The sequence below is a fragment of the Syngnathoides biaculeatus genome, chromosome 3 (assembly GCF_019802595.1).
Source record: "Syngnathoides biaculeatus isolate LvHL_M chromosome 3, ASM1980259v1, whole genome shotgun sequence".
NCBI lineage: Eukaryota > Metazoa > Chordata > Actinopteri > Syngnathiformes > Syngnathidae > Syngnathoides > Syngnathoides biaculeatus.
The window spans coordinates 31,403,512-31,419,744 of record NC_084642.1 but is presented as its reverse complement, the minus strand read 5'-3'; the positions used below and the strand labels follow the sequence as shown (position 1 = coordinate 31,419,744).

The following is a 16,233-nucleotide window of genomic DNA, read 5'->3' as shown; positions in this document are numbered from 1 at the left end:
AAATCAAAGTGTAAGAAAGCAGAAGTTAGTCAGAGCTATACAACAACTGAAATCATTTCTGATATCATCAGTAAGACTTTCAACAGTACTCGCAGCCTGTTTGCTGTGGTGAACTAGCTTGGCTTCTGATCAGAACATTGGGTTCAGACCAAATAACTCCAACTCTAAAGTCTCTACACTGGCTACCTGACAGCTTTAGGATGGAGTTTAAAGTTCTGCTCCTGGTTTATAAATCACTTGATATACTGTAAACCCAGTAGGGCTCTGAGAGCTACAGACTCAGGTTAAATAAATCCAGTTGTGCAGCTCAGTCCAAAGCAAAGTGAAGCAGCATTTAGTTACGACGAACACAAATGGAATAAGGGTGCCACAGTGACAGCTGGCTAGCAAATCCGCCTCATATTTTGTGGAGTTTGCATGTTCTCACCGTGCCTGTGTAGGTTTTCTCCACGTACACCAGTTTACTCCCACATGCTAAAACCATGCATGGTAGTGAGGAATAGCAGTGTATAAAATGAATGGATGATTGGATAGATGGCAAGGAACCCTTGCCAGTAGAAATGACATCAGCCCAAAATGTGAACGTTAAGTGTAGGTCAAAGACTCACCTTTTTTCCTCATGGTTTTTAGAGCATTTCCAATTAACAATTATATTTCGGGCATTGTACTTTTGATTTTTCTAGTTTCCAATGCTTTTATTCATGTAAAGTACGTTGAGTTACCTTTTGTATGAAATCCTCCATGTAAATACATTTGCTTTGCTTTACCAAAATTGTACATCACTAAAAATTACACATTCATTTGCGGGGGACCTCTTTTTGTCTTTACCCCCATAAATGTAATGCGACCGATTGGGAAAGTTGCACAGACGAGGGGCTTTTGTTGTTTATTTGTATATAATATGGCGACGCATTTGTTCTGAAAATAGACTACGATGATTAGATTGGGGGTCAGTGACGTTTGATCAACTGCCTCTATAATAACAAATAAATACTTATTACAGACCTGGCGTAGCATGGTGCATGACAGCAGTGTCGGACAGATGTCAGTTTAAATGATAGACTAAAAAAAAAAAACAGCAAAACTGTGAAAAATTGAGCCAGTCTGCCAAACAAACGCCTGTGATTTTGGAATCAACATGCTTCCTAACTGGTGAGAACTGTGATTTCAATTTCAGTCAAAATACGACGGTGTCCCTTGTATTTAAAAAAAAAAAAATAAATAAAAATCACAATTAAAGAGCAGTTATTGCCGACAAACAAACGAGTTCAGGCAAACCACGCAACCAGTTCACATGAAACCAATTGTGTTTTCTATATTATGTGGCCGTGTAGGACGGTTAGCTTAGCCTTAAACGGGAAGTAAACTTCGCTAGTTTAGACGGATTTTTTTTTTTGCATTATACCTGTTCATTTTTGCTAGGAATTGAAAGTAACTTACGCGCACACGCTAGTCTGATAGCTTAAAGGTGATACATACCCTGGTCTATACATTTTTGTAGTGCAGTTTTACCGCCTGGAAAGTGAACTCCAGGGAGAAATTCCTGTGTTTTTGAAATTTCCTTCGTCTCTAACGTTGGCAATGAGGTCGCAAATTTAACCAATCACAGTGCACAACGTCACATTCACGGAGATAACTTCCGCCTTCATACGGGAGACGCATTCATATACAATACGGTTTTTTAAACTTCCCACACGAATAGCTTTACTGTAAACTTTTACTGGGGCCTCCACTCGCTGAGAAGGGTTGCGTCAGGAAGGGCATCCGGCGTAAAAATTGTGCCAAACATATATGTGCGATCATTTGAGATGACACGCTGTGGTGACCCCGAACGGGACAAGCCGAAAGAAACTTACTATAATTAAATTATTATTATTAGTCATTGATGATGGTGTAGTGGTACACTCGTCTGCCTTTGGTGCGGGCAGCATGGGATTGATTCCCGCTCAGTGATGGTGTCGATATCTGCCCAGGGACTGACTAGTGACCAGTTCAGGGTGTAGTCCACCTTTCGATCGAAGCTATAGCTGGGATAGGCTCCAGCTTTAGGTGACGCTTGTGAGGATAAGCGACTTGGACAATGGATGGATGGAAAAAAATTAAAATGGAACATTATGTACAGATGTATACCGCGAATAATGACAGAATTCAATAGTTCAAAGTTCTACTGTTGATTGATAACCAATTTCTGATTATATGTCCATCCATCAATTTTCTGAGCCACATGTCCTCACTAGGGTCGCAGGATTGCTGGAGGTTATCCCAGCTACCTTTGGGCAGGGTCACACTCAGTCACACCTCAGGGGAATTTAAAGTCTCCAATTGATGCATGATTTGGGAGGAAACCGGAATGCCTACGCAGACACGGGAGAACATGTAATCTCCACACAGGTGGGGCCGAGATTTGAACTCTGATGCCAACGCTCTAACCAGTTCTTCCACAGTGTCTGATTTTTGTCATTCTAATCATATGCCAGTGACAACACACGAAGGAACAATGAAATACATGTTGAAGGTACATAGCTTTCTCTATGCAGCTCATTTCACATGTAAAACCATTTTAATTTTTTTAAACATTCACAAAACCTACATAATTAAGATTACATTTAGAATAAATACATTATTGCAAACAAAAACACAAGAAAAATCAGTTAAGATGCCATAGGTTGTGAATAAGTGTTATAACGAGTGATTGTAAGAAACAAAACATACTGCATACAGGACTAGTTTATTTTCCCTTTTTTCGCCCCTTTCAAACGTAAGTTTTCCTATGTGTGGGTATCATAGAATTCAGGGAATCAAATATATTTCATAGTCATTTCTTTTTGTAATTGAGCTAAGTTGCATCATTTTAAAGTGTGCCTTTGGTTGTAAGAAACATTGTTCCACTTCATAATATTGCTTATTCATATTATGGCTGTTTCTGTTTATGCAATTTATGCAGATCCTCAATTTGTATCACATCCAACAGCAGTCATCACACGAGCTACCTTCTCACCATATTCCCAGTAAAAATGGAATTTTCTGGATCACATAGACAGCTCATCAGCTTCCACTATTAACATGTTGCAATACATATTGTGAGATGTCAGGTTATCTGAAGACCTGCTTGACGATTGATTTTCCTTGAAATTGACTGACCTCTACAGACAGTGATCTTTGTAATTTTAACCAAGAGTTAGTCAGGCCTAGACAACAACACTTTAATGAAACTATCAGTAACAACCTCAACAATACTCGCACTCTGTTTGCGGTGGTTGACAAGCTCACAACCCCCCTGAATCAGATCACTCCAAAACTCATAATAGCCGGCAAATGCAATGAGTTTGCCTGCAATTTTAGAGAAAACATGAAATACATCAGGTCAAATGTCAGCACAAATCAGCAAAATGATAAAACGATTCTACATCTGAGCCACCGAGGGAAAACTTTAAACTTGTCACAATTTGTTAGTTGACCAAAAAACTGTAGAGAAAATGGTTCAGCAGCTGAAACCATCAACGAGCTGTCTGGATTCAATAGCATCTGACTTTTTCAAAACTATTGTGAAATAAGTGCTCGCTGATTTGCATCAAATAATCAGTTGCTTACTTCAGTCTGGTGAGTTTCCCAAAGCTCTTAAAGTAGCTGCTTTTAGGCCTCTTAAAAAAAAAAAAAAAAAAATCAGCACTGGACGCTTCTGAGTAAGCAAGCTATAGGCCCATCTCAGATCTCCATTTCATAGCCTAGATTGTTGAGAAAGTTGTTTTTAAATCAACTCAGCAATTTCTTGAAATTGAATGCATTTTTGGGACAAATTTCAACCAGGTTTCCGAACTCATCACAGAACAGAATCTGCTCTTGTCAAAGAGCTAAATGGTATAAGGTTGAATACTGACTCAGGAAAGGTGTCAATTTTGGTCTTGTTGGATCTCAGTGCGGCTTTTGCTACTGTAGATCATAATATACTGCTGAAGAGGTTGGAAACGTGGGTACGACTAAATGGAACGGTCCTTAAATGGTTTAGGTCCTACCTGGAGGAAAGGATATACTTTGTGACTAGTGGAGGTGCTCGGTCTCAGCGAATGGCAATGACCTATGGGGTCCCTCAAGGGTCCGTTGTTGGACCAAGAGGTGACATCAGCCACAACTATAAATGTTTTTAAATCCAAGTTGAAGTCCCTTCTTTTTTTTCCCCTCATACTTTTTAGAGTATTTCCACTTTCAATAATATTTCTTGCACTGGACGCTATTTTTAATTGTACATCTATTCTTCAATAAATACATTTTTTTTGCTTTGGAGTTCTTTCCCGTGATGTCGCACCAACTCAAAGCTTGCGTTCAATGTGCCTTTGCCTGTATATAATGTTTCTTTCGCTGACCAACTGGTTCACTGAGAAGAGGTAGGCTGAAGAGGAGGAGGATGATTAGGTTGACCAGCAGACAAAGTAGTGTTACTCCCACTGAGTTGGCAAACGTGATGGGTAGGGAGTGGTCGAGAAGCCAGGAACGTCGTAAAAGCATGTCTCGCTCAATGGCCATCACTTGGAATTGCGTCCCAAGGACACCAAAGACGTGGAAAAGTTGGTGACTGTGACCTGTAAGCAGGAGTCATGACACAGTTAATGTTCATGTTGCTGACGCAGGAGAAAAAGATCTTGTGACTGGTACTATTGATTCGTGACCTGCTATCACTTCACATCTAAAAACAACATTTTCTGTTTCTTCTTTCTATTTACTGAATATGCCAATGAATTGTTATTTATACTAACACAGCAAAATCATTTGCTCTTTGTGCCAGTTAAAATAAAAAGGTGCAAAAGGCTAACTAAGTCAGCCTAAGGATTGGATTTGATTGAACTTGTTTTACATAGATATGTTGAAAATGACCAAGAAAGAAACAATTGTCACATCACTCTCCCAATCTCAGATTCGTCTCACCAATATAGTCAAAGCTGCCAGGTGCAAGGCGCTCAGGTAAATGTGTAGCAAACAGAAAGCCGGTGAGGAAAGCCAATGCAATGTGGGTGTAATGGAAGACATTGCTGTTGTTGACTGTGCAGTATTCCCCTTCACATAGGAACAGCTGGAAAAGAGAACATTCAAATGGGCCTTTCAAGGTAAATAGAATTCACTTGTTTAAAAAACAAAAAACAAAACACTATAAACAGTGAAGAAAATAAGTATTTGAACACCCTGCTATATTGCAAGTTCTCCCACCTAGAAATCATGGTGGGGTCTGAAATTTTCATCGTCGGTGCATGTCCACTGTGACAGAGATAATCTAAAAAGAAAAATCCAGAAATCACCATGTATGATTTTTTAACGATTTATTCATGAGATACAGCGCCAAATAAGTATTTGAACACCTTTCTATCAGCTAGATTTATGACTCTCAAAGACCTATTAGTCCGCCTTTAAAAGTCCACCTCCACCCCATGTATTATCCAGAATCAGATGCACCTGTGTGAGGTCGTTAGCTGCATAAAGACACCTGTCCACCCCATACAATCAGTAAGACTCAAACTTGTAACATGGCCAAGACCACAGAGGTGTCCAAAGACACCAGAGACAAAATTGTACAACTCCACACGGCTGGAAAGGGCTATGGAGAGATTGCCAAGCAGCTTGGTGAATAAAGGTCCACTGTTGGAGCAATCATTAGAAAATGAAAGACGCTAAACATGACAGTCAATCTCAATCGGAGTGGAGCCCCATGCAAGATATCACCTCGTGGGGTCTCAATGATACTTACAAAGGTGAGCAATCAGCCCAGGACTGCACGACAAGACTTGGTTAATTGACCTGAAAAGAGCTGGGACCGTTTCCAAGGTGACTGAAGGCAATACACTAAGATGTCATGGTTTGAAATCATGCATGGCACAGAAGGTTCCCCTGCTTAAACCAGCACGTCAAGGCAATGACGTCTTAAGTTTGCCAATGACCATTTGGGGGATATAGAGGAGTAATGGGAGAAAGTTTTGTGGTCAGATGAGAACAAAATGGAACTTTTCGGTCATAACTCCACTTACTGGGTTTTGAAGGAAGACGAATGATGAGTTCCATCCCAAGACCACCACCCCTCCTGTGAAGCATGGGGGTGGTAGCATCATGCTTTGGGGGTGTTTCTGTTCACATGGGAGAGGATGACCGCGGCCATGTATTGTGAGATTTTGGGGAACAACTTCTTTCCCTCAGTCAGAGCATTGAAGATGGGTCGTGGGTCTTTAAACATGACAACGACCCGAAGCACACAGCCAGGAAAACTGCAAGGAGTGGCTCCATAAGAAGCATATCAAGGTTCTGGCGTGGCCTTGCCAGTCTCCAGACCTAAACCCAAAAGAAAATCTTTGGACGGAGCTGAAACTCCGTGTTTCACAGCGACAGCCCAGAAACCTGTCTGATCTAGAGAAGATCTGTGTGGAGGAGTGGACCAAAATCCCTCCTGCAGTGTGTGCAAACCTGGTGAACAACTACAGAAAACATTTGACTTCTGTAATTGCAAACAAAGGCTACTGTACCAAATATTAACATTGGTTTTCTCAGGTGTTCAAATAGTCATTTGCAGCTGTATGACACAAACAAACCATTAATAAATAATACATTGCAATTTCTGGATTTTTCCTTTTAGATTATCTCTACCTACGATGAAAATTTCAGACCCCTCCATGATTTGTGGTAGAACTTGCAATATAGCAAAAAATTGTTCAAATACTTATTTTCTTCACTGTAATACTGTTAAAATTTATACTTGTACCCATAACTTGTCGCTAGCCACTCGGAGGGCATAGAGAGACTCACATTCGCACCTACGGAAAATTTAACATCTTCAAATAACCTACTGTGCAAGTTTTGGGAATGTGGAAGGAAACCAAAATACCTGGAGAAAACCCACGCTGGAAACTACACACTAGGAGGACGGATTTAAACCGAGATCCTCATAACTGTGAGGGAGAGGTGATAGTAAAATAGTCCCTTATAGTAAAAATCATGAAACCAATCAAAATTAGTGATTAATAACATACATATTTGATTAGATGATGGTGATCATATTTAACCATGAAATTATTTAATTAATTGGGGCCTTGTTGTTGTTCATGTTTATTAGTGAGATAGATTTAGTGAGGACGTAGACTACAGCAGACTTCTGTAGCTGATTGCGTTGTGACATATTTTGGATGGCAATAACTAAGTACAGAACATAGAAAGATACACAAAAATATGCACAGGTTTAGTTAGCTTATTGATGTATTTGTGTTTGTGACGTTAAACGCTTATTTGTGGCATTGAGTAACTACAAACACCAGCCAGCATGGTGATATTTTTGTACAATTTTAATCAATGACTGTAATAAATAAGCAACATTTTTTACCACATTTAATATGCAATTGAATGTAATTTTGGGGTGCTGTTATGTTGATATGGGAGTGCAATGGTCTCATAGCAATATAAGATGTACTACTAACTTGAACATAGCAGTATTTGGAAAGCGAGGCAGAATAGGTTTTGTTTTGTTTTAATTTCCTGAAACATTGTCATTTTAGTAGTCGGGGACTACCGCCCGACAGCGACCATGTATAAAATATGAGCAAATACTGCCACTTTATAGTACATTCCTTTGTGCAGCAAATCTGGCCTTCAGTTCTGTCACTGACATCACTCTGAGATGTGGTGGTGTATCGATTTCTGTGACGAAAAAGCAACAGTGATTTATTTTTTTTTATTTTTACCAGTTGCTCCAAAATGGATTTATATTGTTAGAAATGAATGCCAGTTTAATATCCTTGAGCAAAAAATACATAAAGAGAATTTGTCGGTGAAATATAGAAAATCCGTATGTTACAGGTCAGTTCAAGCGGCATCAGTTTACCAGTTGAAAATATTTTTGGGTAACATTTTTGTTTCACTCTGAGTTATAATTAATTTGAAAAGTGTTAAGTCTGATGATCCAACAAAATTAGCCCGTCAGTGGTCGGTGCCACCCAGAAGTTTGAGAAATCATCAAAAGTTGACAACAAGGAACAATAAATTGATTACATATGCCATATCAATAACATAATGTCATAAATGCTCCCCAGGACTGTGGGACAACTACGAAGATGCTGTAAACTGCACACAGCATGGCCTGGCAGTACTATATGTGATGCCCATATAAAACACGGCAATTTTGTGTTATGTATACGTTCATAAATAATTTTCTTTTTTCAAGCTTTACGTCGTCTCCACATCTGTGATTAAAACAAAATGAGGCATATTTATAATTGCAAAATTTCATATATTTCAGCTATGGTATGTTGATGACAAATGATGACAATATAGCGAATGTTACTTTGTGCTACAAATAATCAAATCATTTGTAATCTATACCATTTATCCTGGTAGGGTCACATCTGTCCCAAGAGGTGGGAAACACTCCAGTTGTGATCGCCAGTCAATCACAGGGTGATTGTGAACATGCCTTTGAGTAGAAATTGACTGTACAACATGCCATAGGTAATAGTGGTACTTTTTTTTTTCCTAATTGTTTTTTTTTGCCACGTTAGACATGCTCCATGGGCAACAACGAGTGTGGCCCTACCCTATAGAAAAGTGGAATGCTGTCAAACAGGTAAGGGTAGGCAAAAGCAACAACACGGAGCACTTTGCTGAACCTTGGTTTCTGGCACTCTGAGAATCTGAAAGAAATGAAAACAAATCATCTTTAAATGTCCAAGCCTCTTGCGTGGCATTACCTCCTATAACAGCATCAATTGACAACATGGAAATATTCAGAAAACACTAACGGTAACATGGAGTCAAAATTTGATGAAAATAGCCTTAAATAAAATATTTGGGGATGAATCTTTAAAATGATATTGTCGAGGGGTAACAGTTTATATGACGTAATTTATACCTCCCCACATAAGCTTTTTCTTTATGTCACAGTCAAGTGGGACACCCAATAATATGTATTTGACTTAATTAAAGTCAAGAGGTTTCTGCAAAACAAGTTTTGCTACTATTCATTGTTTCAACCTTTTCCATCTGAAACTACAAAGGCAGTTCATCACTGCTTGGAGGTTGGCCTCTCTTGTGACAAAAGACAGCCGTGAGGTAAAAATGCCAGCAGAGGAAAGATTTAGATGACAAAAACAAATTCAAAATAGAATGATTCCAGGAATGCCAGGGAGTAGAAAACTAACATGATTTCAGACACTTTGCAGTAAGGAAAGTGTAAAATGTCTACCTCTTCACAACGTCTTGATTCTGATGAAGAAATGGTAAGCCAAGCCTGGCAAAATACATTGACAAAAAACAGTGACGCAGTTATGTACATAATGGGATGACACTAGCTACTATTCTAGAACGCAACTGTGCTGAGTGACTCACTGTGATGTGCATTTATTTACATCGACAATCCTTCAAAAACAAAGCCTACAGTATAAATGTTTCCATTGCACTATTTGGTAAATTTGACCTTCAATCAAAAATTATTATAAATGTGGGACTAAACAGCTGTCTAGCGAGCACATGTCGGTCACATAATTCACAAGATCGCTTCTGATGGGTTAACAAGCATAACACACCAAGAGATAGGAAGATCTATGATACATTTGTTACCATACCTGGAGTAGCAGGCCAAGCCAGTGCATATCATGGAATTCAGCAGGGCAACTGCGATGAAGCACTGGTGGAAGATGCCGTTTACCCATTTGTCCGGGAATACGTAAGCAGAATATGCAACAGCAGAACCTGAAATGTAGCACGTTCATTACAAAAACGTAACTTTCAACAGTTTGATTTATGCCTGTAAATAACTAACAGAAGTGGAGCTGTGTCCACACACACGCACACACGCACACACACACACACACACACACACACCACACACACACACACACACACACAGCTTTTATTTGTTAAAACTGACCCCTCTATGTTATGAAAACAAACACACACACACACACACATGCACCACAGACACACTGATAATATTCAGGCTGAGAGCAGGCGGGAACTGGTTTCATGAGGAGCCGCTGAGGGAGCTTGTGGACAGAGGTCCTAGACTGTAACTGTATGCTTCCACCCAACTGAAGCTTTTGGAATTAATAAATAATCAACAGACCAATTTTAGTGTGTAAGGATTCTTATTTGGAAACAAGATCCCCACCAGACATGAAAAGAACCGCAAAGAAGGAATTCCACCACTTATTCCTTGTGAGGCCGCCTGAGCACTCTCGGGCCTCGCTGAGAATTCCTTACACTATGAAATTTTGTCCACCTTGAGATCATGTCTTGAACGTAATGAGAGAAAAAAATACATCCATACACATGCTTTGGTTATCGTCGCCAATTAACCATTAATGAATCCAATATTCATTATGTATTTACAGTAAATAACCTATACATGATGACCAACGGCAAAATCCAATGCAGAGCAAAAAGTCTCTCTCCCTTTATGAACCAATCCTAAGTTTTGATTGAGACCCAAGATCTGTTAATTAAACAATCTGTTTGTCATCAATATAAATTGCAGTTGGGATTTTGCGTGGTGTGCAACTACACCGCATCATACCAAGAGCTTCTATGGTTGTGTAATGGTCTCTTCTCTACGGTCACGGCCAGTGACGTGCACACCAAGCACTCACCTAGGCTGTAGAGACTAAGGGCTCCATAGTCAAAATAGAAGCACACGTGTCGCACCCGTCCCGACATGCTGTTGAAGGTGTGAGCGCAGCTTGATGCCAGTGGATATATGCAGCTGGAAATGATTAAGATCACCAGAGGCCATGTGAAGGTGTGCTGCCACGCAGTTTGGATCAGCACCACGCTTATTAGTTTCCAGAAGAAGTACCTGCAAGAGGGTTGGGGGAACAATTGCATGCAGTCATCAGTAGCACATTTTTCATCCTGGTAGCCAGAGCACAATAAACTTTGTTTTAGTCATGTCCACTCATTTTGGAAACATGAAATTACACAGTAGGTAATGTGCAATAAATACATAGTGATATTATGCCTAATAACAGGCACATTAGGAATCCTTTGAGTTTCACAAAACACATTGTTTGCGATTCATTTTCTTGAAATACAAACTGACCACATATTCAACCAATACATCAGATAGATGCTGAATATAGTATAATTAAACGTGAAAAGAAACGAGCGATGATGTCTCTTCAGGTAATTTGAAGTGACAGCAAAGAAATAAGTAATAGGAACATGAATGAGTGACAAACTACGGCTCCTGGAGTACGTGCTGCAGGTCGTACATACAAAAGTATGTGGATTATTTCCTACATCATACAAGATGCTGTGGATAGCTAGATGGGGGAAAAAAAATAAAATAAAACCGCATCAAGATGTGGATGCAGTCATTTAATGTTCATTTAATAATGTGAAGGAACAGAATTATCATATGTAAGAGACCTACATTCAAAATAAGTGGCCCTTTGTTAGTTACATTATGTGAACAAAGCAATGAAACTGTACAAAGATGAAAAAGAAATCATATAAATTGACTATTTTTGTCCCTTTAAATCCACTGCAGATTGCCCTTTTAATTTTGTCATACTCCCTCTACAATTACAATGAAGGCATGCAAATCTTTGGCAAATTAAGTGAGTGACGTGCTGCAAAGGAATGTTTGTTCGACTGCTTAAAGTCTACTGGTGCACACACAGAGTGGCTTGCCGTCAAAACAAAGAAATCATGAAATTATCTCACAAATGTCTATTGTCATGCACTTTATCCCACTTCAATTGTTTTAAACTGATGGTGACTATTCTTCTTCTTTCAGCTTGTCCCATTAGGGGTCGCCACAGTGTATCATTGTTTTCCATCGAAGCCTATCTCATGCATCCTCCTCTCTAACCCCCACTGTCCTCATGTGCTCCCTCACAAGATCCATCATCCTTTTCTTTGGTTTTCCTCTCGCTCTTTTCCCTGGCAGCTCCATCCTCAGCACCCTTCTATCAACATAGTCACTCTCTCCCCTCTGAACATGTCCAAACCATCGAAGTCTGCTCTCTCTCACCTTGTCTCCAAAACATCCAACTTCGGCTGTCCCTCTAATGAGCTCATTTCTAATCCTATCCAACCTGTTCACACCAAGCGAGAACCTCAGCATCTTCATTTCTGCTACCTCAAGTTCTGCTTCCTGTTGTTTCTTCAGAACCACCGTCTCTATTCCGTATATCATGGCCAGCCTCACCACTGTTTTATAAACTTTGCCCTTCATCCTGGCGGATACTCTTCTGTCACATAGAACACCGGACACCTTCCACCAACTGTTCCACCCCGCTTGGACCCGTTTCTTCACTTCGTTACCACACTCTCCATTGCTCTGTATTGTTGACCCCAAGCATTTGAAGTAGTCTACCCTCGGTATCTTTTTTCTTTTTACTTTGGCTAATCTTCATTCCTCTCCTTTCCAGTGCGTGCCTCCATCTTTCTCATTGTTCCTCCGCCTGCTCCCTGCTCTCAATGCAGACCACAATATCATCTGCAAACATCATAGTCCAAGGGGACTCTGTCATGATCCTGCCGCTCCAGCACGAGCTGTGCGGGTGCCCGCATGGGTGCCCGCGCAGGTGCGCTGATTGGGAGGTGCACACCTGCGCCTCATGCAGCCTGATTATGCTGTGGATTTATATGACTCCGATGACAGCTGGCCAGCGCCAGTTCGTTGATCTTCATGTCCCGCTCGTGTGCTCCGGTATCCCTGATCGAACCTGTGTGTACCGACCTTCGTCCGTTCTCCGACCAACCTTGTAAGCCTGACTCCTTCGTTATTTCTGCCTGCTTTGATTGTTCTCCTGTGTACCGACTCCTGCCTGTCCGCTCACCTGCTCTCTTCGCCCGACGTCCCAACTACCGCTGCTGCACCGGACTGCCTGCTCGATCCCCGACCTCTGCATATAATAAACGTGTCTCTTCTTGAACTACCTTGCATCTTCCGAGTCCTGCATTTGGGTCCTACTCTCGTTCCGAGGGGACGTGACAGAACGAACTGGCCACAACAGGACCCATCAGGAAAGACCCGGCATCGCCGGGACCGACGCAAGGTAGACCGTCTGCCGGAGGACCAAGCCAGTCCAATCCGGGCAGGCTCCCTGACGTCCTCTGCTTCCGTGTCTTACGCTCCACCAGCGAGGTATGACTACGTCCCGAACACGACCCGTCCGGCTCCTCATATTCTTCTGGACTCTGACTTTTCGGAATATGAGGAGGACCGTGATTTGTATGACCGGCTGCCTGAGTACGACTCCGATGACTTTGATTTTGAATCTCTTTGCCCGGCTTTTCATCCCAGTCAGTTTGCTCCGCCTCCCCGTGTTTCCAGCACCCGAGCATCTTCGCCCGGTAGGTTGAAGTACACCAATCCGTATGAGGGAACCCACTTGGCCATCTACCCGGGACCTTCGCGTGGCGGCCAAAGGAGACGCCCCGGCCGGGCGCTCCCTTGTGCCTCCCGCTGCGCGGCAACTAAGACATCGTCCTCGCAGGCAACGGCGAAACCGGCAGACCCGCAGCTGGTGGCGAAGCTTCCAGCCCAGAGGGAGGAGGAGCCGCCAAATCACGAGGCGTTCCGCCGCGAAATGCGGGCGGAGATAGAGCGGCAGAGCGCCGAATTGACGGCTCTCACGGCCTAGGTCCGGCAAGGATTGGCGAACCAGCCGAGCTACGCTGATGTTGCAACGACCTCGCTGCTGATGCAGGTTCACGTGGCAGTTGGAACTGACCCGCCCCCGAGACACGCCCACGTGTCAGTTTCGACTGACTCTCCGCCTACTCAGGTTCACGTTACCGTGGAAACCGACCTGCCCCCTCGCCAAGTGCACGTCGCAGTGGGAACGGACTCGCCACCTCGCCAAGCGCACGTAGCTGTGGAAACTGACCCGCCTCCTCGCCATTCCTACGTCGAGGTTTTGGCTGTTCCGAGCAGAGCTCATGCGGCAGTTGGAACTGACCCGCTCCCGAGACACGCCCACGTGTCAGTTTCGACTGACTCTCGGTCGGCGCTCGTTCACGTTGCCCTGGAAACTGATTCGCCACCGCGCCACGCCCACATTGCTGTTTCAACGAATGCACTGCAAGCTCACGTGGCACTGGGGACTGACCCGATGCCGCCTCACGTTGCTGTCCAGGAGGTGGCGACGTCTCCACAGCAGCTTCTCGTCGGTGCTCTGGAGTACCAGTGGCGACCGGCCCGCGGTCGCTCCACGTTCCGGCTCTGTCGGCGACAGGCACGCCCATACGTTCCCGTCCAGGAGGTGGCGACGGTGACACTGACGCTGCCTTCTCACGTTCCTGTCCAGGAGGTGGCAACGGTTCCCCAGCCGCCTCACATTCCCGTCCAGGAGGAGGTGGAGTTGGTGATGCTGCCTCCGCCTTCTCACATTCCTGTCCAGGAGGTGGCGATGGTTCCCCAGCCACCTCACGTTGCCGTCCAGGAGGGGACGATGGCACCGCGGCCTCCTCACGTTCCCGTCCAGGAGGAGGTGGAGTTGGTGATGCTGCCTCCGCCTTCTCACGTTCCTGTCCAGGAGGTGGCGACGGTTCCCCAGCCGCCTCACGTTGCCGCCCAGGAGGGGGCGACGGCACCATGGCCTCCTTACGTTCCCCTCCAGGAGGAGGTGGAGTTGGTGATGCTGCCTCCGCCTTCTCACGTTCCTGTCCACAAGGTGGTGACTGTTCCCCAGCCGCCTCACGTTCCTGTCCAGGAGTACCAGCGGCGACTGGTCCGCGGCCGTCCCACGCCCGTGTCTCGACGTCGACAAGAGCTGGGGAATTCTGATGAGCCACCCCGGAGCTGGAGAGACTTCGGGATGGCTGTGATGGTAATGGTGGGGGTCATGGCTCTGGTCTCTCTCTATCATCCGATTCGCTCCAGATGGCTCTCAGCCGCTTCATGACCTGGCCTCGTTGGTGACCAATCCACAGCTGCCTACTGACCAAGCCTCGGTGGTGACCAATCCCTGGTCGTCTTGCAACCACGGCGTGGGAGGTTCTCGTCCGGAGCAGTGGCCTGCCTCATTCTGGTTCCTGCTTCGCCGTTTGGTTCCTCACAGAGTTCGTCCGCCCGAATCGCCCATTGGGGACCCTGGTGCTTGGCGTCCGGGTCGTCCTACTGACCTGTCCATCCGGACGCCTTGTGTTTGGTGGCCTGGATGGCTACCAGACTGGGGTTCAGGAGGGGGGGGGGGTGCCCTCCTCCGGACACCCCTTCCGCCCACCCCTGCCTGTGTGAATTATTGTCTGTTTTTTCGTTTAGGCACATCTGGGAGCCGTGCCTTTGAGGGGGGGGGGGGGTACTGTCATGATCCTGCCGCTCCAGCACAACCTGTGCGGGTGCCCGCGCAGGTGCGCTGATTGGAGGGTGCACACCTGCACCTCATGCAGCCTGATTATGCTGTGGATTTATATGACCGCAATGACAGCTGGCCAGCGCCAGTTCATTGATCTTCATGTCCCGTTCGTGTGCTCCAGTATCCCTGATCGAACCTGTGTGTACCGACCTTCGCCCGTTCTCTGACCAACCTTGTAAGCCTGACTCCTTCGTTACTTCTGCATGCTTTGCTTTTTCTCCTGTGTACCGACTCCTGCCTGCCCACTCACCTGCTCTCTTCGCCCGACATCCCAACTACCGCTGCTGCACCCGACTGCCTGCTCGATCCCCTACCTCTGCATATAATAAACGTTTCTCCTTGAACTAACTTGCATCTTCCGAGTCCTGCATTTGGGTCCTACTCTCGTTCTGAGGGGACGTGACAGATTTGAGTCTAACCTCATCTGTCAGCCTATCCATTACTCCCGCAAACAGGAAGGGGCTCAGTGCGGATCCCTGATGCACCACCTTAAATTCTTCTGACACACCTACGGCACATCTCACTACTGTTCTGCTGCCCTCATACGTCCTGTACTATTCTAACATATTTCTCCGCCACACCAGATTTGCGCATGCAGTACCACAGTTCCTATCTTGGTAGTCCGTCATAGGCTTTCTCTAGGTCTACAAAGATATAATGTAGCTCCTTCTGACTCTTTCTGTACTTTTCCACGAGCATCCTCAAGGCAAATAATGCATCTGTGGTACTCTTTCTAGGCATGAAACCATACTGTTGCTCGCACATACTTACTTCTGTCCCGAGTCCAGCCTCCACTACTCTTTCCCATAACTTCATTCTGTGGCTCATCATCTTTATTCCTCTGTAGTTTCCACAGTTATGAACATCGCCTTTGTTCTCAAAAATGGGAAGGAGCATACCTTTCCTC

At 44.2% G+C, this 16,233-nt stretch overlaps 2 protein-coding genes across 10 annotated transcripts in view; both read right to left on the bottom strand.

The window, feature by feature from the left end:
- The window catches only part of LOC133498481 (kinesin-like protein KIF23), a 41,620-nt gene extending 39,985 nt beyond the window's left edge, over window positions 1-1,635 (bottom strand). For 2 of the 4 annotated variants that reach the window (XM_061815372.1, XM_061815375.1), the window contains exon 1: window positions 1,480-1,635. In XM_061815372.1, coding sequence (XP_061671356.1) covers window positions 1,480-1,493 — 14 coding nt within the window. In that variant the 5' untranslated portion in view covers window positions 1,494-1,635. Of the gene's footprint in view, window positions 1-1,005; window positions 1,298-1,479 lie in introns of those variants that run through there. The other 2 variants (XM_061815374.1, XM_061815373.1) reach the window with 2 other exon arrangements.
- Window positions 1,636-2,664: 1,029 nt separating this feature from the next.
- The window catches only part of LOC133498478 (D-glucuronyl C5-epimerase B-like), a 74,532-nt gene continuing 60,963 nt past the window's right edge, over window positions 2,665-16,233 (bottom strand). For 5 of the 6 annotated variants that reach the window (XM_061815367.1, XM_061815363.1, XM_061815362.1 and 2 more), the window contains 6 exons: window positions 10,608-10,813; window positions 9,585-9,711; window positions 9,206-9,250; window positions 8,558-8,654; window positions 4,921-5,065; window positions 2,665-4,577 (listed from right to left, as the gene is read on the bottom strand). In XM_061815367.1, the coding sequence (XP_061671351.1) occupies window positions 4,321-4,577; window positions 4,921-5,065; window positions 8,558-8,654; window positions 9,206-9,250; window positions 9,585-9,711; window positions 10,608-10,813 (877 nt within the window). In that variant the 3' untranslated portion in view covers window positions 2,665-4,320. Of the gene's footprint in view, window positions 4,578-4,920; window positions 5,066-8,557; window positions 8,655-9,205; window positions 9,251-9,584; window positions 9,712-10,607; window positions 10,814-16,233 lie in introns of those variants that run through there. The other variant, XR_009794324.1, reaches the window with a different exon arrangement.